Below are 23,565 nucleotides of genomic sequence, written 5' to 3'. Positions count from 1 at the left end.
ATCTATGTGGACCCCTAGTGCAGACCCTCTCCAAGCCACTGTTAGCATCTAGCAGAACATCAGCATTTGCCAACATGATGTCAGTCTCACTTTTATGGTCCCCAAACAACATCTCACTAAATGTGATATGTAAGGTGATGTGTTTAATATGTAGTTTCTTCTGATGATCTGGAAAATGTCGGCAGAAAAGCTTGGGAGACATACAAAAGAAAATACTGAGATGCAGATTCTGACGGGCTTACTATTATCAGAGGACATCTGTGTCTGCTGATATGGTAGGCAACTTGCCGTGCAATTTTTACTTCACAAATTACAGACATGATTGATTCACACAGGATTAAAAAAACAAATATCCTCTGCAAGTATCACAAATTATCAGAGGCCCCCAGCTAATACAAATCCTGTGCAAATAGATCTTCAGAGAAACTCATTTCATGTTACATGTATTCATGTAATTGTCAGTCTAAAAACATTAACTGTCGGGACTATAACCCAGAACCCCCATCCTGCTTGTTATTTTATCTTAGAGTGTTCACATGCTGCTGACAGGAAATGACTTTATGTAAATGATGAAGTGCACAGGTGAACACATTAACAAGGCTCATTACACATCGAATACTTCAATGACACATAGAAACAAACACTAAATAATTTTTACTTCATGTACTACTAGAAAGCCATAGTGGCACAGTTGTTGAGCCACATCTCCATTAAGCTCATTTCAATGGCTCATTGCACTAAGAATAAAAAGTTGAATCTCTCAGCACACAGTCTGTGAAGTGCTCACCGACAGTATTGCTGAAACAACTCGTGTGTTACATCAGCAAAGTGAGAAGTGGGTGAGAAATAATGTCCAGGATATGAACTTAGACATGACACTTAGTGAGCCATCAATTCAAGTGTTCATTTAAGTCAGAAACACAACAAGCTTTTCCTCTTTGGCATTTTCTTTGTCTCTTTAGATTGCCATGAACCTGTAATGGAAAAGCTCAATATTGTAGTCACTCAGTCAAACTTGAGCTCTGACAGCAAAGACTATTTCCTTTGCCTTGCATGATCTTTAAAAGTCATCATTGTTTCTGTGATACTAAAAAGTATCGATTTTTTTTTTTTTTTGATGAAACAAAACCTCATCCCAAGGAACAGTCGGTTCTTACTCCATAACATCTCTGAATAGTTACAGGAAACAAGCTGAACCCTGTATCACAAAGAAATGAAATTCTATCCCAATAAAAAATAAAGAACAGCCTGGATCTCTCCTAAGAGTGCAAGTTCTTAGTAGGCTTCCCCCACTTCAGTAAGACTGGGTGAATATATATTGACAGATTTTTTAAAGACATTGGTCTGTATATTTTTACCTTGGGCTATCATTGTAAAACAGAAATGATCATTTTCCTCTGCTGCAGTCTTCCTTGGCTACGAGGGGGGAAAACCCCCAATAATATAAAGTAGCACTCGATTTAGGCCAATGTCAGGCTGTTGATGTTGTTTATTACAATAACAAGGAAACCTTACTCAACCACACAGATGTTGCGTTCAGGGAGGTCAGAGGTAACAACCTCTTACACCACTAGTCCTAGCTGGAGTACAGTGTTATAATTAAGGACATTTCTCATGGCAGATCCTTACAACAAAAGGCTTCAATTTCTTTCCCTAGAGCATGTTTTTCTTACACGAAAAAGTCTGAATCACTTGCATGGCTCATTCAATACAAATATATACATTCATTCTATTGAATGTATATATTTGTAACTATCGTCAACTTTTAAAGTCTAATAGGTGATTATATAACACATTATAAAGGAGGACTTAACATCCCTTTGACTCAGGTTTTCTCATAACCACAACTCATTACTAGCTCAGATAAAGGACTGCAGGCTGCTAGAACTTTGAATCATTTTGAGGAATAATGACTAATGTAGATATTTCAAAGATGTAAGGCATTTCAAAACTGAACAATTTTACAATGTTCATCAAAGACTCCACTGGATCAATACCTATAAGTGCTATGTTGAGTTTAGAGTTCTTATTAGAGGTGGGCAGTGTGACCTGAGATTAATATCATGGTATTATATCGTGGTATTACAATACTAAAAGGGATTGTGCATTTCAACGCATCTTCATGCACTACGACCCCCTTGTCCCCCTCAACTAAGCATGGCTGTCTGATGTGATTCTCAACTCATTTCTGTGCATGAGACCAGAGAAATGTGTTTCAATAGGTCACTATGTGCTCTGTGTTCAGTACATTGTAGCATGTCAGTGAATCTGCAGAAGAGAAACAAACTTCAATCACACAGAGTGTGTTTAGCTGCTGCTGACAACACCACATTTCCTAATATGGCTCTTTAATTGTAAAAGCATTCCTACAACATTATAACAGGGGGCTTTTATTGTGAAGGATTTGTCGGAAATAAAATCAAATTAGCCGAGCTTTGGCGAAGCTAAAAGAAGCTCCATGGCAGAATGTGATACCGGTGTTGTTATTGATACTTGTTTACCAACCATCCCTAGTTCAGATAAAATACTAATCAACCCCAAATCACGACTCAAATAGATCAAATAGCATTATGTATTACAGATATTACATTCAATTGTAAGATCTCATTTACGTTGTTTTTTATTGCAATTATTTTATAACAGTATAAAGCAACCTGGGGGTGTGCTTTCACAGTTAAGAGTCCCTAACAATGCCTCTAAGCAGTTTCAAAATCACTGTCAAATACAGACTTCTCATGGCTTATTGCTTAAATATACTTTGTCTGCTTCCAGCACTTTTAAATTATGATGTCTCAGTCAAACTGAAAAAGGAGAATCTGTAAATCTCTCTCCCACTGGAATACAGCTAATCACAGTTTCACAACTTGTGTGAAGCCAAGTTATGTAGCCTGAGAAAAAGCTCAGCCTCTGGCGGAGGCATATCGTTCATACAGATGCTCCACAAGGGTAGCACTTGAAGACTAATGTTTGATGACTAATGCAAGACTAGCACTCGCACAAACAAGGATGTTTATTCACTTATTTATCATAAAAAATAAATAAATTAAATAACTTAAAACAATGCAAGATGCATATGAACACAATCTAATGGAGCAGCAAAACTAAAAACCTGAAATTGATCAACTTTCAAAATGTGGACAATTATCAACACTGACAAGCAAATTTTCAAAACCATTTTTGTTTATGGTGGCAGAAAATGGCTTCGGCTTCTGGCGGTGTGCACTGAATATATTAAATCAGAAAGAGGCAAAAACAAAGAGGTTGAGAGAAAGACAAGGATGAGTAGAAAAGATGAGACTGTGAGATAATCTTCAGACTGTTTTTTCATATTTTACAAATAGGTACGAGTCCACAGGCTGCAGGCTACTGTTTGGTTGTTCTTGAACAAAGCATTAACCCCTTCAACCCAGCTGGAGCTGATAGGTGACATGCAGGACGAGATGTTGTTACCCCCAGGTGTGAGTGTGTGATCCTGGCCACAGCTGCAGACAGCATGCATGCTAAGCAAGCATTTGTAGATGGAAATAAAAAGACAACAGACATTTTTGTGAGCTAAAGGGTCTCTATAGATAAAGCAGAATTGTCTTACAGCTACACCAACAAGACCTTGTAGGTCTGATGCAGTATAACCAACCCTGACTGTCAAAGCTGCTTTGAAACACCAAGAAACAATTATGTAAGTCACAATTACTATACGTGATGGAAAATCAGTGCAAATGTGTGCAAAGGATACTCTACAGCCAGCTTAATTGCACATATGTTGTATAACAGAATGGGTGTTCATTACTTCTCCCGGCAATTAGTTCCTGACACTCTGTATTGTTCTTTTTTGAGTCACACAATAGACCTCTAAAGCCCTGACTGACAGGGAGACCTTGAAGCAAATGTGAGAATGAGTTTGCTCACCGTCCCTCCCTTCTTATTATCATATTTTGACACTAAAATGATTGCATACTACTGCCGTTTTTTTGTATCTGTCTGCTCTTTGCTTTCAAACGTATGATGAATAATGAGAAAATACTGGGAGAAACATAATTCAAGACTTTCTTGTAAATCAATGGCAGATTTACAATGTACAGGATTACAAGTTGAATCCTATTTTACTCTGTAACCTTGACAGCTTCTTTGCCTGCTTTGGAGTACCGGCACTAATTCTTCTCGTGGTACACAATACAAAACAGGACACACTTACTTTCATCTCTGGATGTAAGGCATCACTCTGCTGAAGCAGCACATACTTCAAACCTATAACCAGTTACATCACTGTGCCCACAATGTCATCACGGTATGTCACGTGGCTTAACTGACACGCAGTGAAATATTGAAATCCAAGGGCATCAGTCGCCTGCCTGCCAAGTTTATCAGGTTGATACACGATCTGCAGCAACACGTTCAATTTATGGGAGCCCAAAATGAGGATTCAAATCAACAACCAACAGGACTTTAGAGTTTATATTATAGTGCAAAAGGTATGTATTGAATGATGTCACATTGACACATTTAAGAGAGTTTAACACTTATTGCTCAAAATGAGGTGGTGGTATCTTTGATACGTTGTACATGTACGCTGCATACTGGCTCAATACTTTCACAAGAAACATAAAGAATTCTACTGATTGCGTAAATGAAAATGAAGTATAAATCTCATACAAATGAATGTGCCCTGTTGAAATCATCACAACAAAAAAGCGAATGTGTAAATACGATAAATGTGAAGACGTGAAGGCCCTGAATGTTAAATAAATTATATTTATACATATTACACTCTGACGGTGTCGGAGACAGAGAGACGGACAGCATATGCATACCGACAGAAACTGTCAAAAACTGCACATTTAATCATGAAGCCTTGTGTTACTCTGTTTGACACTCAGGTCTATCAGTGAAGTTTATAAAATCCACTCTATAGTTTCACTTCTCAAATGAAAAATCCTTCTGCTTGCTGAACACGCATTCAGAGATCTGCGTAGGGGTTATAAGGACAAATTCATTGATAGGGACAATTCAGTGGTAGTCGGACATTTGTGTAGGGCATGTACAGAAGCGTAGCGACAAAAAACATAAAAGCTCTCTCTCCTTTCACTTTTTTTCCGTTTTTGTTGTTTAGCAGTGCGTTTTCTGGTGCACTGGATTTTTTTTCCCGATACAGTGCCCACACCACCATATCGGCATACAGCCTAAATTGCAGTTAGAAATGACAAATTCACCTGTCCTGTACTCTGAAAATTTACTTCTCCCTGAAAACACTTCAAAACCAGTCAGAGGCGGCAGCAGGAAAAAGCCTGGCACTGATCTGCTTTCTCACTGAGAGACGCATGAAAAACATATCTCTCATAGCTATATGGTGCTAAATGAAGCTACAGCTGTCAGATGGTTAGCCAGGCTAGATGATTCACCTTGTTGTGGGTCTTTCTGCTAAGCTAACCAGATTCAGGCAGCCTCATTGTAAATTTAGCAGAGAGGTTTATCTTCTCATCTAAGACTTAACCGGAAAGCAAAAAAAAAACAAACATATTTCTTAAATCTCAAACTATCCCTTTTAAATCAGATTAAATGCATCAGCAAACCTTAAAATCACTCAAATTTATTCTCCAAAGATTATAGTCCGGCTGATTGAGTTTCCGGTTTCCACATCACAGCCACAGCACTCTGAAAGACTCTCAGCAGTTTAACCCTGTTTGGAGCGCTTAACCCCTCTAACAGCCACATCAGGAAAATGACCGTGCATTACAAGCGGCATCACTCATCATCTGGTGGAGTAAGTGGCTGAGAGCATTGAGACAGATACATTATAGATATGACAGAGTCTTGCAGTATGGGTCATTGAGCTGTCTGTCTGCTGTTGACAGAGTGTTGCTTACTGCGGCAACACACTTGAGACGGGCAAGTGATGAAATTAAACACAGTTGACAATATTATAATATAGTTTGTTTCCTGGTGGACAGTTTGTCTGTAATGAGCTGCAAGTTGTCAAGCTCTGGGGAGACAAGCGTTGTTTCGGAGCCGGAGCCATCGGGAAGATTTTAATGCATCCTGAAGGGGTTGTGAGTCATCGTAGGCTGCTGTCCATTCAAACTGGTATCATAAGGAGCACAGTCACAGTGAGGCTTAATCATAGTCATTACTGTGATATTTGACACTGGGGTTGAAATAAAGGGCTCTGTAATAGGTGCATTTCTTATCACACTGTGAGTCAGTGGGTGCGGATGTATCTTCAACTCATGCTGTCACGGGGGGGGGGGGGTTACACAGGGGAGGTGAGCGAGTCGAGCACCCCGCCTGCTCAAAAGAGTTCTCCTCTGGGACACAGCCACACACTCTGTTCTTAACTTCCATTTCACACTTGGTAATCAATTACTGGTCTCTAGAGCTATCAGAGAAAGAGCTACCTATCCTGAGAATAAGCTAAATCTCTCAACACCTCCTAATTGAAAACACATTATGTTGCGAGACAATGCTCTTTGTGTGTAGCCAGCCACTAATTTGGCCTGTTTGCATGCACAGAACAAAGCAATTTACTGAGGTTGCAAACACCCTTTGCAGGACAATAATTCATGGTGTTATCAGATGCAGAGTTTAAACATCAAATGAACAGGCTGAATAACTAAATAACCAAACTTTGAAGGTGTGCCCAGCCTTTTGTTAGTGGCTACTCTCCCAGTGCCTGTGAAAAGCTGAAGCTAATATGATTTCATATTGTGAAGCCAAGACTGATGCCAGACCTCCCGAAACCAATCCCTCTTACAGGATTTAGCGTGAGCTGTGTGAAATGTACACTGCAGGGCCCCACCGGCCCCACTGATAGCCCTTGCTGTGAGTCCAAATCAAAATGAACCCGATCAATAACAAAAGAGGGCTTTTGTGCATTTACTGCCGTCGTAAATACAGTGTCCTGAAAAAGAAAGCAAGGGAGGACTGAGAGAAACAGGTTTCCACCAGGCTACAGACGGGCATAAAGATGTCAGAAGTCAGTTTGCTTGAGGCAGGCAGTGGGTAAGAACACACCGTCACCATATGATGGTCTTAGGGGAGAAATAGACATAGATTTTGATCACGTGTATTGACAACCAGAGGACCAGAGTTGACAACAACATTCACTACCTGCACATGCATATTCTTTACATACATGGCAGTGATTCCCCTAGGTTTAAAGTGTTGGGGGGTGGGGACAAGCCGACATGGCGACACAAACACTTGAAGGAATCTTGGTGTTCATGTGTTACTTTTAATGACAGCTGTCCTTTTCTATCGGAAAGGTATCCTTAAATCACTTCTTTCCCTGATTTCCGACTCTATCCACTATCCTATCCCTACAATAAAGGCCCAAAAAAATAAAATAAAAATAAAAACTTTTTATTTACTTGACCTTCGGGGGGGGGGGGGGGGGAGACGCTGCATGGGCTAAGATCTCCAGGATGCTCCAAGAAGACATGCCAAACAGAAAGAAAACTTGATTCACAGCCTTGCTATGTGTCCAAATGGAACCAGATTAGGGTTTCCCTCAAAAGCTGCAGTGCTAGGCCTAAATTTGACAACAGAAGCCACACTACAATCATTAACAAGAGGGACATAATGTCACAGCGGATCGAACAGTTTGTGAGAGCGAAGGGCAAGGGGAGATTGCCCTTTAATTGATCATGCATGTGAATGTGCTCTTAGATGGATGATGATTGTATAATATAGATATAATAATCTCCAGAGGACCCTTAGAAATCATAATAACAAGATAAGGACTGACATCCGCTCACAGTGACCTTGACCTTTGACAACCAAAATGGAATTAATTTATCCTCGAGTCCAACAGGGTGTTATTGCTACATTGGAAGATATTTCCACCAGTCATTCCTGAGATATCATGTTAGCATGATTAGCATAACGTTATCCATGACCTTTCAGGTAAAAAAAAAAAAATGTTGTTACTTTGTCATTATGCCCTATTGGACATGTCTGAGATTGTGTGATAATTTGCACATTTCTTCTTGAGTTATGATATTTTTGGAGTCATAGTGATCCTGACCTTTTTAATTGTGACCACCAAAATGTAATGTAATGCATGTAATGTTCTTCCTCAAGTCCAAGCGAACAGTTGTGCTAAATTTGAAGAGATTTCCTGCAGCTCTTTCTGAGATATTGCAATCACAAAGAATTGGGCATACAGTCAAATGGACTAACAGATGTTATCCCTTGCCATCACTTTCACCATTGAGGTGGAATAGCACCTTATCGTATGGGGAAAAATACTTTTAGCGACACAGCTTATTGTCGTCATTTTGACATCAAACCAGTGCAATGCAAACCTTTCAAGTTTACAAGTCAAGATGAAAGAGGACGTGATGAGAGAGAATATATCCCTGAACAAAAGAGAGAAGTTCATTTTATCCTTCTAATTGTACCGCTCCAAAAGAATCGCACACAGACCAGAAAGTGCCCTAAATCCAACTCTACAATCCCTTACAGTAAGACTGGGAGCAAGACAAATAACATTTGCAGAGCCATAATACAGGGATAAACCTCCCTATGCTGAAAGCCCAGAACAGGACATTTAAACATCTCAGAGCACTGACTGACTGCAGCAAGAGGCCTGAGTTAATAATCCTAATTGGAATTAATGTATTTACAATGGTGCCATTGCTGCCTACCTACATTTATTTAAGATTGCCTGCATTACTTCAACTGTCTATTTGGTTGTTTTCCCTGGCCGGGATCCTGATAAGACAGAGCATGTATTCAGCAAGAGAAAGAAGGCCTATTTGTGCACTGGACACTAATTAATACAGTGCTCCGTCGGGAAAGTCGCCTGCTTGCTGCTCTACTGACAAAAGATTCATTTATACTGCTGTTTTCTGCTTCTCCAAAGGCTCTGTTAATTGCATTTAAATTAGTCCTTGTTCAGTAGAGAACAAGAACGAGCACAGGGGTTTTATATATAAAGTGAAAACAGGACTAAGCAACATATAACCTCAAAGTTGACGGACAGAGCTTTTGGAAGAAGATCCTACCAGAGAAATGAGGAAACATGCTTGTTAAATATTTCATAAGTAATAACAATTACTGCAATTTTACCACAACAGCTAAATCCTTTTCACACAAAACTCTTGCTCTTGATTTGGCTACCCAGAGGTTCTTTAGGCTGTGTGTGAACGCAAACAGCCACATTTTTCGCGTGGACTTTACCCGGAGTTTCTCCGGCCAGACCCTTATTTTATCCGCAGAAAATCCGAGTGAGCTGATGTCTGAACGTGGCAGCATATACTTCGGAGATTTTCAATTTGAGCCAATGGAAAGAGAATGACGTTTATATACAGTGACTGCCTAAAGTGTCTGCATGCGACCACTACGATCTCTGTGCACGTTATTAAACGGCTGCTTTATGTTTTCTGTTCTTCAGTATGTTGTTCTCCTCTCTTTTGTGGATGTTGTCATTCCATTGGATTACACATAGCATTGATATAAAGGCAAATATTCTCATTATAACGTCGTGTAGCGGACTCTGTTGCTTCGGCCGCTACTTCCACGTTGTTTATTTACGTCACATCTTACCTTGGGAAATCCCCCACCCACCTCCGCTCTGACAGGGAAAGTCCCCCGCTGTGAGGAGCATATGTGAACGGCTAGTTCGGGAGAATCTCCGGAGAAGTCCTCCTGTAAATATCTAGATATTATCCGGAGTGCATATGTGAAAACGACTCTAGAGAGGACTGTATCTTTCTGTTTAGCCCTCTTACATTAAAGCGAAAGCATTGCTTTGTTACTATTGCCAGTCACAAAAATGCTTCAAACTGCTAAATTATATTTTTATAGATTCTTGGGGGTTGTATATGAAAACATTTATAGAAAAGAGTCGCTGGTACTCCTCAAAGACAAGGAAAGTGTTCTTGATGGTTTGGCTATGCGTGGCAGGTACCTATTTAGATGGCAATGGTATGTCAGGATCAGGAGGAGCTCAGAAGACATAATAACATAGTAAAGAGGGACAAGAAGCAAGCTGGCACACATCTAATGAGGAAAAATAAGTGTAATGAATAGCTGAATGCTCTCACGAAGCCCACCTACCATTAGCACCCTTGTGAGCTTCCATCTTCACAGTAAAGGTCAATGTTTATATAGCAATTAAATATGTTTTTTAACCTTGATATACTCAGTGAAGGTTGGTTAAGCATGCACATGCTTCACAATCATACAGTTACAAGCAATCTCCTTGGGGAAATGTGCCCCATAAAGCAATGTTGTACCAGGAGTGGAATATCCTGGGAAAGAGTCTCTGAATGGTCTGATGAAAACTGAATCTGACAGAAAACTGAGGAAATGCTCAAAATGAGGTCTAGAGGACATGGGAGAAAAGTAAATGTCTCCAAACCAAACCTATGTATCCCATGTTTAAAGGTGCACTATGGAGTTTTGGTGGTGAAATTTGAAAGTTGGAGAAGTGAAACAATTATATGCTATATTTTCTGAACTAAATACACAAACTTTATTCAAATGAAAAAATGGGTCTCTGAACAATGTTTGGCTAAAAAGCTACCAGTAGAGTTATGGTTTCACTGTTGCGGACCCCCCACCATAACTTCTCATGTATCATTTTACCTTCAAACAGTGTTACAGGGACCAAATTTTCCTCTGAGGACAGTTTGTGTATAGAGTTATGATCAAATAATACAGAATCTGTACACTTCTCCAACTATTAAATTACTCTACCAAAACTACATAGTGCACCTTTAACTTAGCATTGGAAAATCACTCCAGCTCCACACTCTAGTCAAGATATGGTCACTTCTGGCTCCGGAAAAGCAACATGGCGGCTGGTATATTGACCTCTAGGGTTTAATATGCAGTTGAAAACCCAAAAGGGAGATTTCATGATAGCTACATCCATTAATTATTCAGTTTTGGTTCCTTTGTTGAATAATGTCACAACACAGAGCATTAAGAAGTCTTGTCTCATAAATCTCCAACAACAACAACAAACTTCTAAGCAAAGTGGATTTTCATTGCAGTTCAACCATAACTTTAACCTACTGAGTGATGTTTTGTGGAGTTAGTTGCAGTATATTACTCTGTACTAATGTTGCTATAATCTGGTGGTCAAGTGCCTGCAAAAGCTTGATATAATAGTATATTATTTTGCTAAGAATAGGAAAATAAGCCATAACATTCATTAGAAAAATAATGCTATATTTTTACCCCTAGGACACAAACAATAAAACTCAATGGCTGGGATAATGGGACTTTCTCTAACCTCTTCTCATTTGTCTTTTGGAAACAGAAAAAGGTAAGAAAACGATGAAAAAAAAAACAGATGAAAAAATACCGGAGTAACAAGCAAAGCGAACCAAGGCCAAACAGACAGGACTGAGACTGGGAAATAAATCTTGGATGCTCTTTCTGTGAAACAACAGTGCCAGATAGATAGTGAAATTCAGCAAAAATACTTCCACACCACGTGAAGTGATCTTCCTCCACGTCAGCGGGTCCATCTCCTTCCTGTCAGACAGTAGTGCCACAACTCTGAGCTCAGCAAACGTTTTTATCTCCATCTTGCTTTCTGTCACCTGCTTCTCACCCCCTCCTAACCCTGTCTCCCTAGCTCCCTCTCTCTCTCTATCTCCCTGCCTCATCTCTCTGTCTCCTTCCTTTTCCCACTCTATACGTCTCCATCCTCACAATGTTCACTGTAAATGCTGTGCCAGCATAGTGATGCCAGTGAAATGGCGCCATCCTCATTGGGAGTGCTAGCAGACGGAGTGGGGGTGGTGCTGGTGCTGGATGGGGTGTTCAGTGACAGGCCCTGAAACCCAGCCATCAGACGACGAAACACTGCAGCATTCACACAACACCTGGTAGACGGGATACATGGCTAAAAATGCTCATTTAAAAAAGACAATTAGTAAAAAAAGAATAGGAACTAGACCCTTGAGCCCCCAAAACTGCAAAAACATTGCTCTTTCTTTTTATTAGCACAAAGTGGTCAGTGTGTGGAGAGAGTGTGAGACAGTTTATGTAAGCCCCAGTGTAACCATCAGAACAGGTGTAGGAGGAAGGCGGAACAAGAGGGGAGTGGGGGTGGTATACTAGCAAGCTGGCCAGGCAGCAGACAAACCACGGTTCATTTGAGGACTGAAGCTGCTCCTTTCCATCATTCGACTGTTCATTAATACCAGCTGTTCCTCTGGGTCTCCCCAACTAAGCCCTGCTGCACTCTGCAAAATCTATCAATATCCCAGCAACACAAAAACACTCACTATTCCAGAGCCTGGCTTAAAAACTGACCAGCACTCCTCAGGGCATTACCGTCTCTTTGAGGTGCCTGGCTATGGTGCGCATTTGCCGTATGCATATGTTATTGACAGTCTGAATGTTTCTGGCGAGGTAGCAAAACTGGTGGTGACTATAAAAGAGGTAAGATTAACATGGATGACTTCACACAGACTCTCAGAGTGAAGCTCATGCCTGCCCACATAGTCCTCTCCTCAGTGTGGGTAAAAGGTTCATTTTCTCAAAATTAACCTTGTCAAACTCCTGTTCTGCCTGGGGGAGATTTGTATTACTGTTGCAATTTTTCAATCAGCAATTGGAGAGAGTGTGAAATTTTAGCATGCTTGTTCACTCTCTGCCCCCCCCCTCTCCATCACTCCCTCTTTCTTCCTCTTCCATTTCTTATTCTGTTTTTTTTTTTTTTTTTTTATCGCTCTCAAAGTCCATTTGGAATTTTAAGCTTATTTCACCCGTTCTTATAATAGGATTCTTCACTTCCTCAGTGTGCTGTGCGGTGGGGCTTTATTTGTATACAGCAAGCAAGTGTGTTCGCTGTATCAAGTCAAGCTTGCACACTCCACACTCTGCTACTCCAGCAGAAGAGTTCTGTCGGGTCAAAATTAATTACAGAAGCTGTTAAGCACACACCAGCTGTTGTAAACAAATGCAAATATATTTTCATTTCAAACAAGCACTCTTGTGTGGCAGAGCACAAATCTGTAAATCTTCTCAGTGGGCCATCATCAAGTTGTGCTGGCGTTCCAAAAGAGAAACTACTCTCATTCATGGATGCCAAAAAGCTTAAAGTCATGATCAACATTTTTTAACTAAGGGGTATCCCAGTTTATTTTGTTGCCCCCTCTCTTTACCAGATTTACCAGATTATTTTTCAGTCTGTCACGCTCTTTTCTCATCTTTATTTGACTGATTTCTTTCTTTCCTTTTGATATCTGGGGAACAGCTCATCCATTAAACGCCAGATGAAAATCAAAGCCTTTATAAAATGCTCTAATATTGAATCCTCAGAGAATTAGTATCTTTGTGGGATTTGATAATTTCTAAAGGAACATATATTTATTATTGAACTCACAAAACAGGAAGATATCATTACTTTCATATCTAGAGTTTCACATATTTCATCTAAATACTCAGCATTAGAACAGGGGAGCATTTAAAAATAACTATCTAGAAGAGGCTTACAATATGAAATGTTGATCTGGTGGTGCCATATTTGTTCAATGGAAGATCTCATAGCTTCTATTAAGCACGACATAAATGTGCCAACCTTTTTTATCCTTTCACACTGCTGCTGTCTTAGAAGTAATGTGAAAGGTCTGCTGTCAAACCACCGGTCAACAGAGCAGCTTCATTCCTCGGGCTGCACAACTCCTCAAATCATCCTCGGAAATCCACCATGAATAAGAGTTGTTTTTGTTGTAGCGTAGCTTAAAGGGAATACAGCTTTAATTTATTGTACTTTTGACACTTGATGAATTCTGATAAATCAGCACACTCTGAATATGGATACAGAGTTTGGAATCATCAAAAGAAGCATCCAGGTGTGTTTCTGATGGTGCTAAAACATCAATTATGTCTGAAAAACCTATTCTCATAATGGTATATATTCTTGTTCCTGATGCTGCATATACTTATCATCATTCCTTTGCAAACTTGAAACCAAAAGCAAACAAACCAGGTTAAAAAGATGAGAGTCTGAGTTTGTCGTCAGTGGGCGTTATACTTAATGGATTGGCAACACAAAGGATTTTGATGTTCAAAAAGTTTTGACATCAGGTAAACAAACTGTTGAAGTTAAAATGTTTGGATTGAATTAAATAAAAGCTATACTCAGAGAAACAGAGAAGAGAAACTAAATGAATTGTAAAGGTTGTATTTCACTGTTTCACATTAACTCACTTCCATTGACAAACACAAAATGAATGACCATCTCAATTACCAAACCAGAATGACTCATTCAACACCTTTTCGAAAGGAGAACCTCATTTGTCGAGGGGAAATAAAGCAGACAAATAAACTGAAATCAAAAGGTAATAAAACAATCATATCCCTTTCTACCAAACCACAAGTAGTGCATCAATCCATGAAAGGTCAGAGGGAAATAGCAGCCAGGGCCAGCATTCACTCGGTTACCTTGCAGCCATATTTCATTCCCACCATGTGTTTAATACCTTTTCACTCCCCCAGTGGTCCCTCTGACTGGTTATTTGTACTGTTTTTGAAAGAGGCCAACCGAACTGTTAGAAAGGCCACCCTACCTCAGTCATCCAGCAAGCCTGCCCTGCCAATCGGCCATCCTGTTTCCAGACAGCACAGTCATTTCCCAGCCCAGTGGAGCAGCACTCCCTGACCTCTGCCTCGACCTCCGCCTCAACAGCCCGAGCTCCAGCAACAGCTCCAGCCCAGAGAGCAGGCTGAGGCCACCTCCACTTATTTATGAGCCATTTCACACAGTGCTGCTCCCATTAGAGACCAGCCTTGGCCCACCTTACACGGCACTCTCCTTGCACTTAACACATAGAGTACCGCAGCAGGGTCGAGGGGGCTGGGTGGGTGGGTGGGGTTTGGTAGGTGGATTGAGGGGATCATTAGAGCTATCTCGTAGGTGCTGTCAAACGCCAAGCTCAAGATTGCATCAAACAATCAGAGAAAGGCAAACATATCAATGAACTTCACAGTTGGCAAAAACTTCCTCCAGACAGCTGCTCGGAAACCAATCACTGTCAAGCACAATCTTTGATAACTGTATTGCCATTTGGAATTATGTGATGGATAACTATTTGACTAGCCTCAGGGAAATAATCACACAATGATCTAATTTAATAAGGGGTAAATCTTATTGAATCATAATTGTACATTTTATTATTCCTCATTTATGTCTTTGAAGCTTAACTGTTCTTCTCAGAAGAAATTAGAATTGAAAAGAGAAACCAGAAAGTTGCACAGCAAATCGACTGGCTGAGAGTTTAATAAGAAACTCAGCATGCATTGCTTCAAACAAGATTAATCAGAGCTGGAAACAATATGTCTGCTATTTTCTAGCTGATATGTTTGGTTAAGTTCTCTTTAGTTTCCCATATAAACCCTGGAAGTTAGCAATAGAACAATTTGCTTGTCCACCATGTTTGTTTGTTCAGTGAGTCAAGAGCTGGTCACATTATATCACTGCTGGAGGCCAGTGACTATTGGCTACTTCATTTTGCATCAGAATTAAGGAGTCAATGTTGACTGACATGATTACTAAAGAGAATGGGAAGGAGTCCTGCACCCACCTGTGATTGTAACGAAGGCGTACCCCTCCTCGCCCAGGAGAGGGTTGATCAGACGGCAGCTGTAGGTGCTGTTAGGCTCCAGCAAAACTTTCAGCACACTAGTCATGGTGAACAGCCCTTCCTCATTGGCCACCAAAGAATTTGTGATGTTGTCCGTCAGGTTGTGCCCGCCCCCATCCTGCCAAATCACATCAGCTTCTGGATAACCACCATAGGCCACACATGTCAGGGCCACCTCATCACCTGGCCGCAGGTTGGATTCAGGCATCAAAGTCACAACAGGCTTGGAGTAGAGGGCTGAAAAAAGGCGAGAATGCACAGAAAGATGAGGAGGTGAGGGATGAGGATTGAGGTTGTGAGGGAGGACAAAAAAAAGGAGGAATAGGTTGAGTAAGGACGGGTGACGACGATAAGGGAGCAGCAGACGTGTACTGACTTTAGTTAGATTCTCTGCAGTGAGAGTCACCCTGGGAACTGTTTGACATGATTCCCATTAAATTCTTAATTATATTTAGGGAGCTTAGCATAACACAGTGCCTAAGATCCCACAGACACAGACAGCATCTGTGATACATCCTGATGCTGCATCTCTACACTCTAACGCAGCTCTCTCCAGAGAGCATTGAGCCACTCCTAGAAAGGAAATACGGTGTAAGCTGGGCGGGAAGTGGGCAGGCCTGGGAGAAAAGTGGCAGGCTCAGAGATTTGAGACGACTCAGCCTGTGGCATGAAAAAGAGTGCAGAAGGGTGGAGGTGAGGGGTGAGCCGCAGCCTCGCTGAAATCACGCTTCTTCAATCCCTTGAGCTAAAACACGAGTACAGAGGTAGCTGGGAGAGACACTGCTGTATTCCCAAAACCAATCATTGCACAGCAAACAATGGGGTGGAGCTGAGGGCGAGATGAAATACGTTTGTCTGAGCTGCTTTCTGAAAAGTGGACTGTGAGCACAAAGACAGATTTAGCGTGGTACACACTAACTTCTCCAGCTGTTCATTTGACTGACAGAGAGAATTCCACTGAGGGCTCCTTTCGTTTTCATCCAGCACAGCATGAAGGAAGTCTACAGTGTTAACTGTAAACTCTGGCTAAATATAGAACATCTATAAATCTAATGCATAAAATGGAAGCAATTTGTCACTGTTGGAGACACTGTTTTCCCTCTCCACAGCCAGGAGAAAAAAAATTATTCATTAACAGCGCCTAATGCACACGCATCCTTGGAGACTACAGCAACAATCTCACAACAGATATAGAAATGGAGAAGGAGGAAAAGAAAAGCACACAGTATCATTATAAATAAATAAAAGGCTCTCAGCTGTGAACATGGGCTATGTAGTCACACAGCAGAGAAGATGTTAGTGGAGGCTGATTGACCGTAGCAACAGCTAATAATCAAAGTCAACAGATATAGACCATGACAGAGACCACTATCAGCGCTTATTGACCAAAATCACTGCTCAGCCGCCCTAAGAGAACGGTTTATCACCTGTCTGTCTTCATAGGAAACTGTATAATACATTTGATTGCATACTGTTAACGTATATGTGTGAACAAGTGCTAAGGTCAGATCACTTTGAACACAATCCGACTAAAGGGAAATAAAGATGCAAACATTTATTGTGTTTTGTTTTAATCTTACTGCCATTATAACTACCCTGAAAAGTCACAATGGACCCGTGTAGATATGTGTGTGTGTGTGTGTGTGTATTTTTGTATGAGTAAAGACAGTTGCATATTGTTCACCTAATGATATCATCAATGTAAACTTACAAAATGAGGATGTTTTATAGATATGGTCATTATCTACTAAGAGAAATGCTATTCTGTTGCATCAATGGACATGAAGATCCAGCATTTCCACAACTCTGACTTCATAGAACTTACTTTGTTTTCTGCATTTTGTTCTGTCATTTATGACTCCTCTTACTTTGAGAGAGTCAAAAAATAAATAAATACAGGAGGATTTCTTTGACATCAAAAGGGTTTGAAAAAGACAATTATGAGCTGTCAGAAACTTTAGCAACACAAATTGAAAAGCATGTCATTGACTTGTGGGAAAACAAGCCTAACTAGAATTTTTGTGTCTTGAAGAATGAATTAAAAAATAGATAGATTCATTATTATTATCATGCAAGCAAATCCTCATCATGAAGTGAATTAAAGTCATTCCTGTTTTCTGCTTCAATTTATTCAACAGTAATAGTAATACAGAAAACATTGCAGCATAGGGAGAAGTAATGGAAGAGCTGTTGTAAGGTTTATAGCGTGTGTAGCTAAAACGAACCTGCAGCCATGTTCCTGGCTCTGTTCTCTTTGTTTATGTGTGAATCTATTTTCCGCCTGCTACTGATCGTCATAAGTCTCCATGTGTGTTCATCTGTTTGTTTCTACATGTATCATGGACATCACAGCGTGACTCACCGGCCACCTGCAGCAGCAGAGCAGCACTGCCGTAGTCCTGCACCCTGATGAAGCAGGTATAACTGCCTTCGTCAGCCACCACCACCCTGCTCAGCTGGAGCGAAGTGTTGCCCAGGCCCAGCTGGGCGGGGAACAGGCTGGTACGGTTGGCGAATCTCTCTGCTTGGTCTGCCAGCTGGTCGTGCCCCTCCCAGTACCCGTGCACACTGCGTTTGGTGTCTGTCAGCTGCCAGAAGACGCTCAGATCAGACAGGTTGAAGGGACCGGCGGGGCTGAAGGAGCAGTTGAGGGTGGCATCCCTGCCGTGCAGCACCACCACTGGCTGCTCTGGGACGTGCACTTCCATCATAGCTAGAAGACAAATTGTGAAACAGAAGGGTGGTGTTAAGAAAACAGTCGCAAAAATAAACAGTATTTGTCTTTTTACAGTTTGTACAGTTCGGAATGACTGTTAGAAATGCCAGATAAGTTACCAATCAACGAAAAACATACGAAACACAATCTGAAATCTTAACAAACATGTTCCCTCTGCTGTTTTCACTTTGTCAAGCTTACATTCCAGACATCACACATTTGTAACCCAGGTAGTCTAAATTAGAAAATAAACAGCATGAGTAAATACTACTTGGCCCAGGTCTAGTATAAACATACAGTATTCACTGAATCACAGCATTAATTCAGTGTGCTGTGTTCAAATGTGACAGTCTGACACCTACTCAAATTTGAATATCTTTGAAAAAATATCAAGGCAGCATTTTTGAAATATATTCCGTGACTGCTTCAGAAACATCTACTTTGTTTGTTCAGCTTGGTAGCACGGAGTGGGTGAGGCGGGATGAAGGCGAGAGAGGAGAAGAGAAGGGATCTTGAGGTAAGCATTAGGACTTTGTTTGTGTTCCTATAGGCTTTGCCTCCTGGTGATGGCTTAGTGCGCTGAAACTCTTCGATGGAATCAACAACATCTGTATAGCTTTGGTTAAATCGTTAGTTAAAACTTAAAAAAATAAAAAATCTGTTTTGGAACCTGGAGAGGATGTGATACAACTGCAGCAAAACTCTTGAGCATGTGTTTTTGTGGCAATGAAAAGTGACTCTGCTTCTTATTAAACACTTCTAACCATAGGCTGCTGATGTTGTTGTGCACCTGCTGTGTGTATGGAAGTGTGTGTGTGTGTGTGTGTGTGTGTGTGTGTGTGTGTGTGTGTGTGTTTGTGTGTGTGTGTGTGTGTGTGTGTGTGTGTGTGTGTGTGTGTGTGTGTGTTAGTCTACACTAGGCCAAGAGCAAACAGTACACTGCATAATCATTGTAGATTAGTAGCCATCTCAGGCTGTCCAGAGTACATCCATGGTAGTCAGCAATCTTCATTGATCCTCGTCTGTGCTTATACAACTCTGAGACACTCATCAGCATCACAGGGGAGAGAAAAAACCCAGTCGGTCCCCGGAGCAATACACTCTGCTTTATACTCAGCCTCTTTAATTGTTATAATCACAGTGGCATTTTAACCTCCTCACCCCCTTTTTGAGCTCTGTCTATCTCTCAGCCAACGCCAACGTTGAATCACTTTGCTGTGAAGAAGATTTGACCGCTGTAGAGGTGCAATAATTACTTCCCCTATTAACAACAAACACGTCTTTTTATCTGCCATGGTTCATATGTGGATGGGTATTGCTATGTCAAAGCATGCCTGTTTTCAATCACAGTCAGCCAAGGTATCATCACCCCCCCCCACCCCCAACAACCTGCTCCTCTGTAGGAACAGTGACACCTACTGCCCTGAATCAGAGGTGCACGAAAATGGGACTGAAACATGCACAGATTGCTTTCCAAATAACCCATGCTTCATGTCAATGTCAGTATTTGGACACTGCAGAGTGATAAAGGAATCTTAATTACAATCATTTAATAAACATGAGTTATGAGTAAACAACAAACATCATGATAACTGAAAAACAGAAAAACCAGATTAACAAACAACAAACAACAAACCTGTGTTGAGGGTTCATGAGTTGGTTATGACTTTCCTTTTAATTAATTTGCATCACAATATTGACGTGCCACAACACAATAATAATAATCTGACCAATCCGGTGATAGAAAAAAAACAATCACCTATCATACCATAATGTTCACACATTCCCTCTGCTGGGCTACTGCACAGCAAACACTACAGAAGAGTTAACTGGATAAAGAGAGGCAGGAGTGATTTTGTACTGGTGCTGATATCACTGTCGCCAATAATAGGGACAACCAGAGCAAATGTTGGGTGCTTTTTTTGGTTGTCTTTTAAGGTGGCCCCAGCTTTGTGATAATGAAAATGCTACTGGTGTTTTTAATGGTGGTAGAGGGTCAGTGACAGCTCTCCATGAAATGCGCATGTTTGAAGGAGGAGGAGGGAGAACAATTAAATCACTCCCCCAGCAGGCTGGGATGACTCACACCACCAAGTTCATACAGGAGAGGGGGAAGGGAAGGAGGGATGTGGAGAGAAAGAGCGGCTGGTGCCGAGCTCACACTTAAAGATGATATCTGGAAACAAGCCAAGGAAGAGATGGTGGCAGAGCCTCACACACTAATCCCTCAACACTGACCAAAGCCATGTCAGAGAGGAGAGAGATAGAAAGTCCCCTTTCTCATTCTACATCTCTGCCCCGCTCCTCCTCTTTCACTCACTGCTTCTTTAACCGGTGACCTACAACTCGCTCCAAAGGCCCTGGGAGGACGCACTTCTACACAGGGACACCAACCTGAAATTTGAAAGAGGATACAGGCGGGGCACTTAGCATTGCATCGAGGGGAAGAGATTGGACGGGGCAATCTACGCCTACTGACGTCATGGAAATCACATAATTTGTCCTATTCGTCAGAGGTGAAATACCATGAGCCGAAGAGAATCACTGAACGCGGGTGTTTTTGACCTCCTGCGGTCTACAACAAGCGGCATGTTTCACTACAGTAGCTGACCCTTTGATCGTCTCTCCTTAAGTTTGCTCTTGACATGAATTCGCCAAAGAAACAAGCATGAATGGGAGAGGTTAAAGGTGCTAAAACAAGTGGTCTTTGGTGAAGGGGGCCAGGTTGCACCTTGTAGCACAGGCTGTGGTGTCCTATCAAAGGGTAAGTGGGGAATCTCGCCTCTCCCTTCTCCCTATCGATAAAGAGATGCTCAGAAGCCATGGAGGGCAGGCCGGGAGACGTCAGGCTGTGGGGATTTACACACTGCACTTTGTGTTTATGGGTCTCAGCTCTGTTTGAGTGCCTGCGAGAAAGAGACGGGCACTTTCACAGCCGACATGAAATAAACTCATTACAGCCTTTGCTAGCGCCGGGCTGGCAATGGGCCCTGCTTAGCAGAAAAGCTAAGGGATGGCTAGAGAAGGCTGCAAGTGATCTTCACACTGCTGTCAACCCAACTTTCAAGACATAACACCAACTTGTTACTATCAACACCATGCTTTTCTCAGATGTACAAAGCATAGGGGGTGCTGCTGGATTCACTTCTACACTTGTATTTGTAGAGTGAAGTCATGCTAGCCAGACACACGAGGAGAGTGTGGAGGCTGAGTGTGAGACAGCGTGGGATTCAGCAGACTGTAAAGAGGAGGATCATAGCTTTTATGGGGAGGGTGCTCTAAGGTGACACAGGAAGCTGTTGGTATATAAAATCCAGTGATATCTCACATCATCCTGACAGATAGGTGAGTGTACATGCATGCACCCACATCACATGTACTTAAAATATGGCGTTTGATTAGAACCAAATAACCGGTTAAGAAATAGCATTCATATATAATTCTTGTAATGTAGACAAGCCTGATTTAAATAAGTACACCGTGAATAAAATACATTCTATCTTTTATGTTTAACCATTAAATAAAACACAGGAACCTTTTAACAGATAAATAGATGGATAAAGTGCTATTTTATTTATCAATGGTGTGCAGCAGTGGTTTCCTATCTTTTTTCCTTCGAACCCCCCCATATGAATCTAAGAAAAGCTGGGACCCCCAAGGACCTAATCAGAAAAATAATGATACGTAGCTGACAAAAACTAATTTTATCTAATAGGTCTACACACTTGTTCTTACCAAGACACCTTTGGATATCTATCCAGTAAGTGTTAAACATGATTTTAGAAATACGTGCAAATCTAATTTTGACAATCTTAGAGCAGACAAAGACTTGCGCCCCCCTGAGATATTTGGCGCAGATCCAGGACCCTATGTTGGGAACCAATGGACACTATTGAAGTTGAAATGCTATGGTCACCACAAAAAAAAAAGTACATTACAAAGACATTAGACACTGTCTCTTTAAACATGTCCTTCTCTTACTCACTCACAAATGTGAACTGCTTAGAGGCAAATGTGTAGTTTAGCAGCTTGTACACAAAGCTTCCTTTATTTACTCATATCAGATAGAACACTTTTAAAAATGTTTCCTGCAGCAAAAAAATTGAGTCACCAAACGGCTGACCTTGGCATGTGCAACCTCATGCTGTTCCTCAGAACTTGGGATAATTTAAGAGAGAATGTGCCTCATGCCTCGTGCAACTTGCTGCTGACAGGTCGGAAGTATAACGACTAATCTAATCGTTTCTCTCCCATTTCATGTAGTGTAGTTTGCACATACTATAAAAGATAGACAGTGGCAACAATTTAAGTAAAAAAAAAGAGAGGAGCTGGGAACATCTATTTTTTGATTCATGAAAAAAATACTTGTCATACAAGGATCTGTGCATTTACTCTGCTTTTGACAAAAATAGGACTGTTTGAAACTCACAAACCACGCCCTCCTAAATCAAATGAATGGATTACCCTACAATAATTTATAAATTCCTTTTTTCTGCCCCTTTTCCACCTCAAAAGTGATCACAATTGCAATCAAGTAACTTGCACAAAATCAAACTTTATAGGACCCAATTTAAAGCTGTTTAAATTGTTTCCCCAAATACCCAAACTGAAACCAATTTGTTTACATTTCTACATTTGTTTTGTCCAAAGCGAAGCCCATCTGAGTCTAAGTACAACACAAACAAGGATCGAGACAGTAGACAGAAGGAAACAAAGTCAATAAGTGCCAATAATTATTTTTAAGTCCAATCAGACACAGGAGCTGACAGGTAGTGCACAGAGGCAATGCACAGACAGAGTGTATAATATATATATATATATATATATATATATATATATATATATATATATATATATATATATACATATATATATATATATATATATATGTATATATGTATGTATATAGTTGTTCAATCATTAACACATCATCAACAGCTGCCACTTCATATCATCATCGCAAATATCCCATCAGTCTCATCTTCATCACATCATCACTAGCATCAATATAATAAAGTGCAAATGTGTTTATGAAAGAGCTGGGTCTTGAGCTTTTTCTTAAAGGTGGAAGTGACCGAGCAATTGAAGCCACGAGTACCTTCAAAGTTAGCTGGGCATCAATCCCAACACCAAGGTTTCAGTCAGACTTTGAGGGATTGGCTGGGATCACAAGCAGCTAAGACTTGGCTAGGTTAAGCTGAAGGTGGAATTCTCTCATCCATTTAGAGATATCAGCAAGGCATTATG

The 23,565-nt window shown here is 40.9% G+C and overlaps 1 protein-coding gene across 2 annotated transcripts in view; it reads right to left on the bottom strand.

Moving 5' to 3' along the window:
• cd276 (CD276 molecule) overlaps positions 1–23,565 on the bottom strand; it is a 69,437-nt gene that overhangs the window by 33,491 nt on the left and 12,381 nt on the right. For both annotated transcript variants that reach the window (XM_020658682.3, XM_020657985.3), the window contains exons 3-4: positions 17,965–18,315; positions 15,543–15,839 (exon numbers count right to left, since the gene is read on the bottom strand). In XM_020658682.3, coding sequence (XP_020514338.1) covers positions 15,543–15,839; positions 17,965–18,315 — 648 coding nt within the window. The remainder of the gene's footprint in view (positions 1–15,542; positions 15,840–17,964; positions 18,316–23,565) is intronic.

Source organism: Labrus bergylta, chromosome 3 (assembly GCF_963930695.1).
Source record: "Labrus bergylta chromosome 3, fLabBer1.1, whole genome shotgun sequence".
NCBI classification, from domain to species: Eukaryota; Metazoa; Chordata; class Actinopteri; order Labriformes; family Labridae; genus Labrus; species Labrus bergylta.
This window is presented reverse-complemented; position numbering and strand designations above follow the sequence as displayed.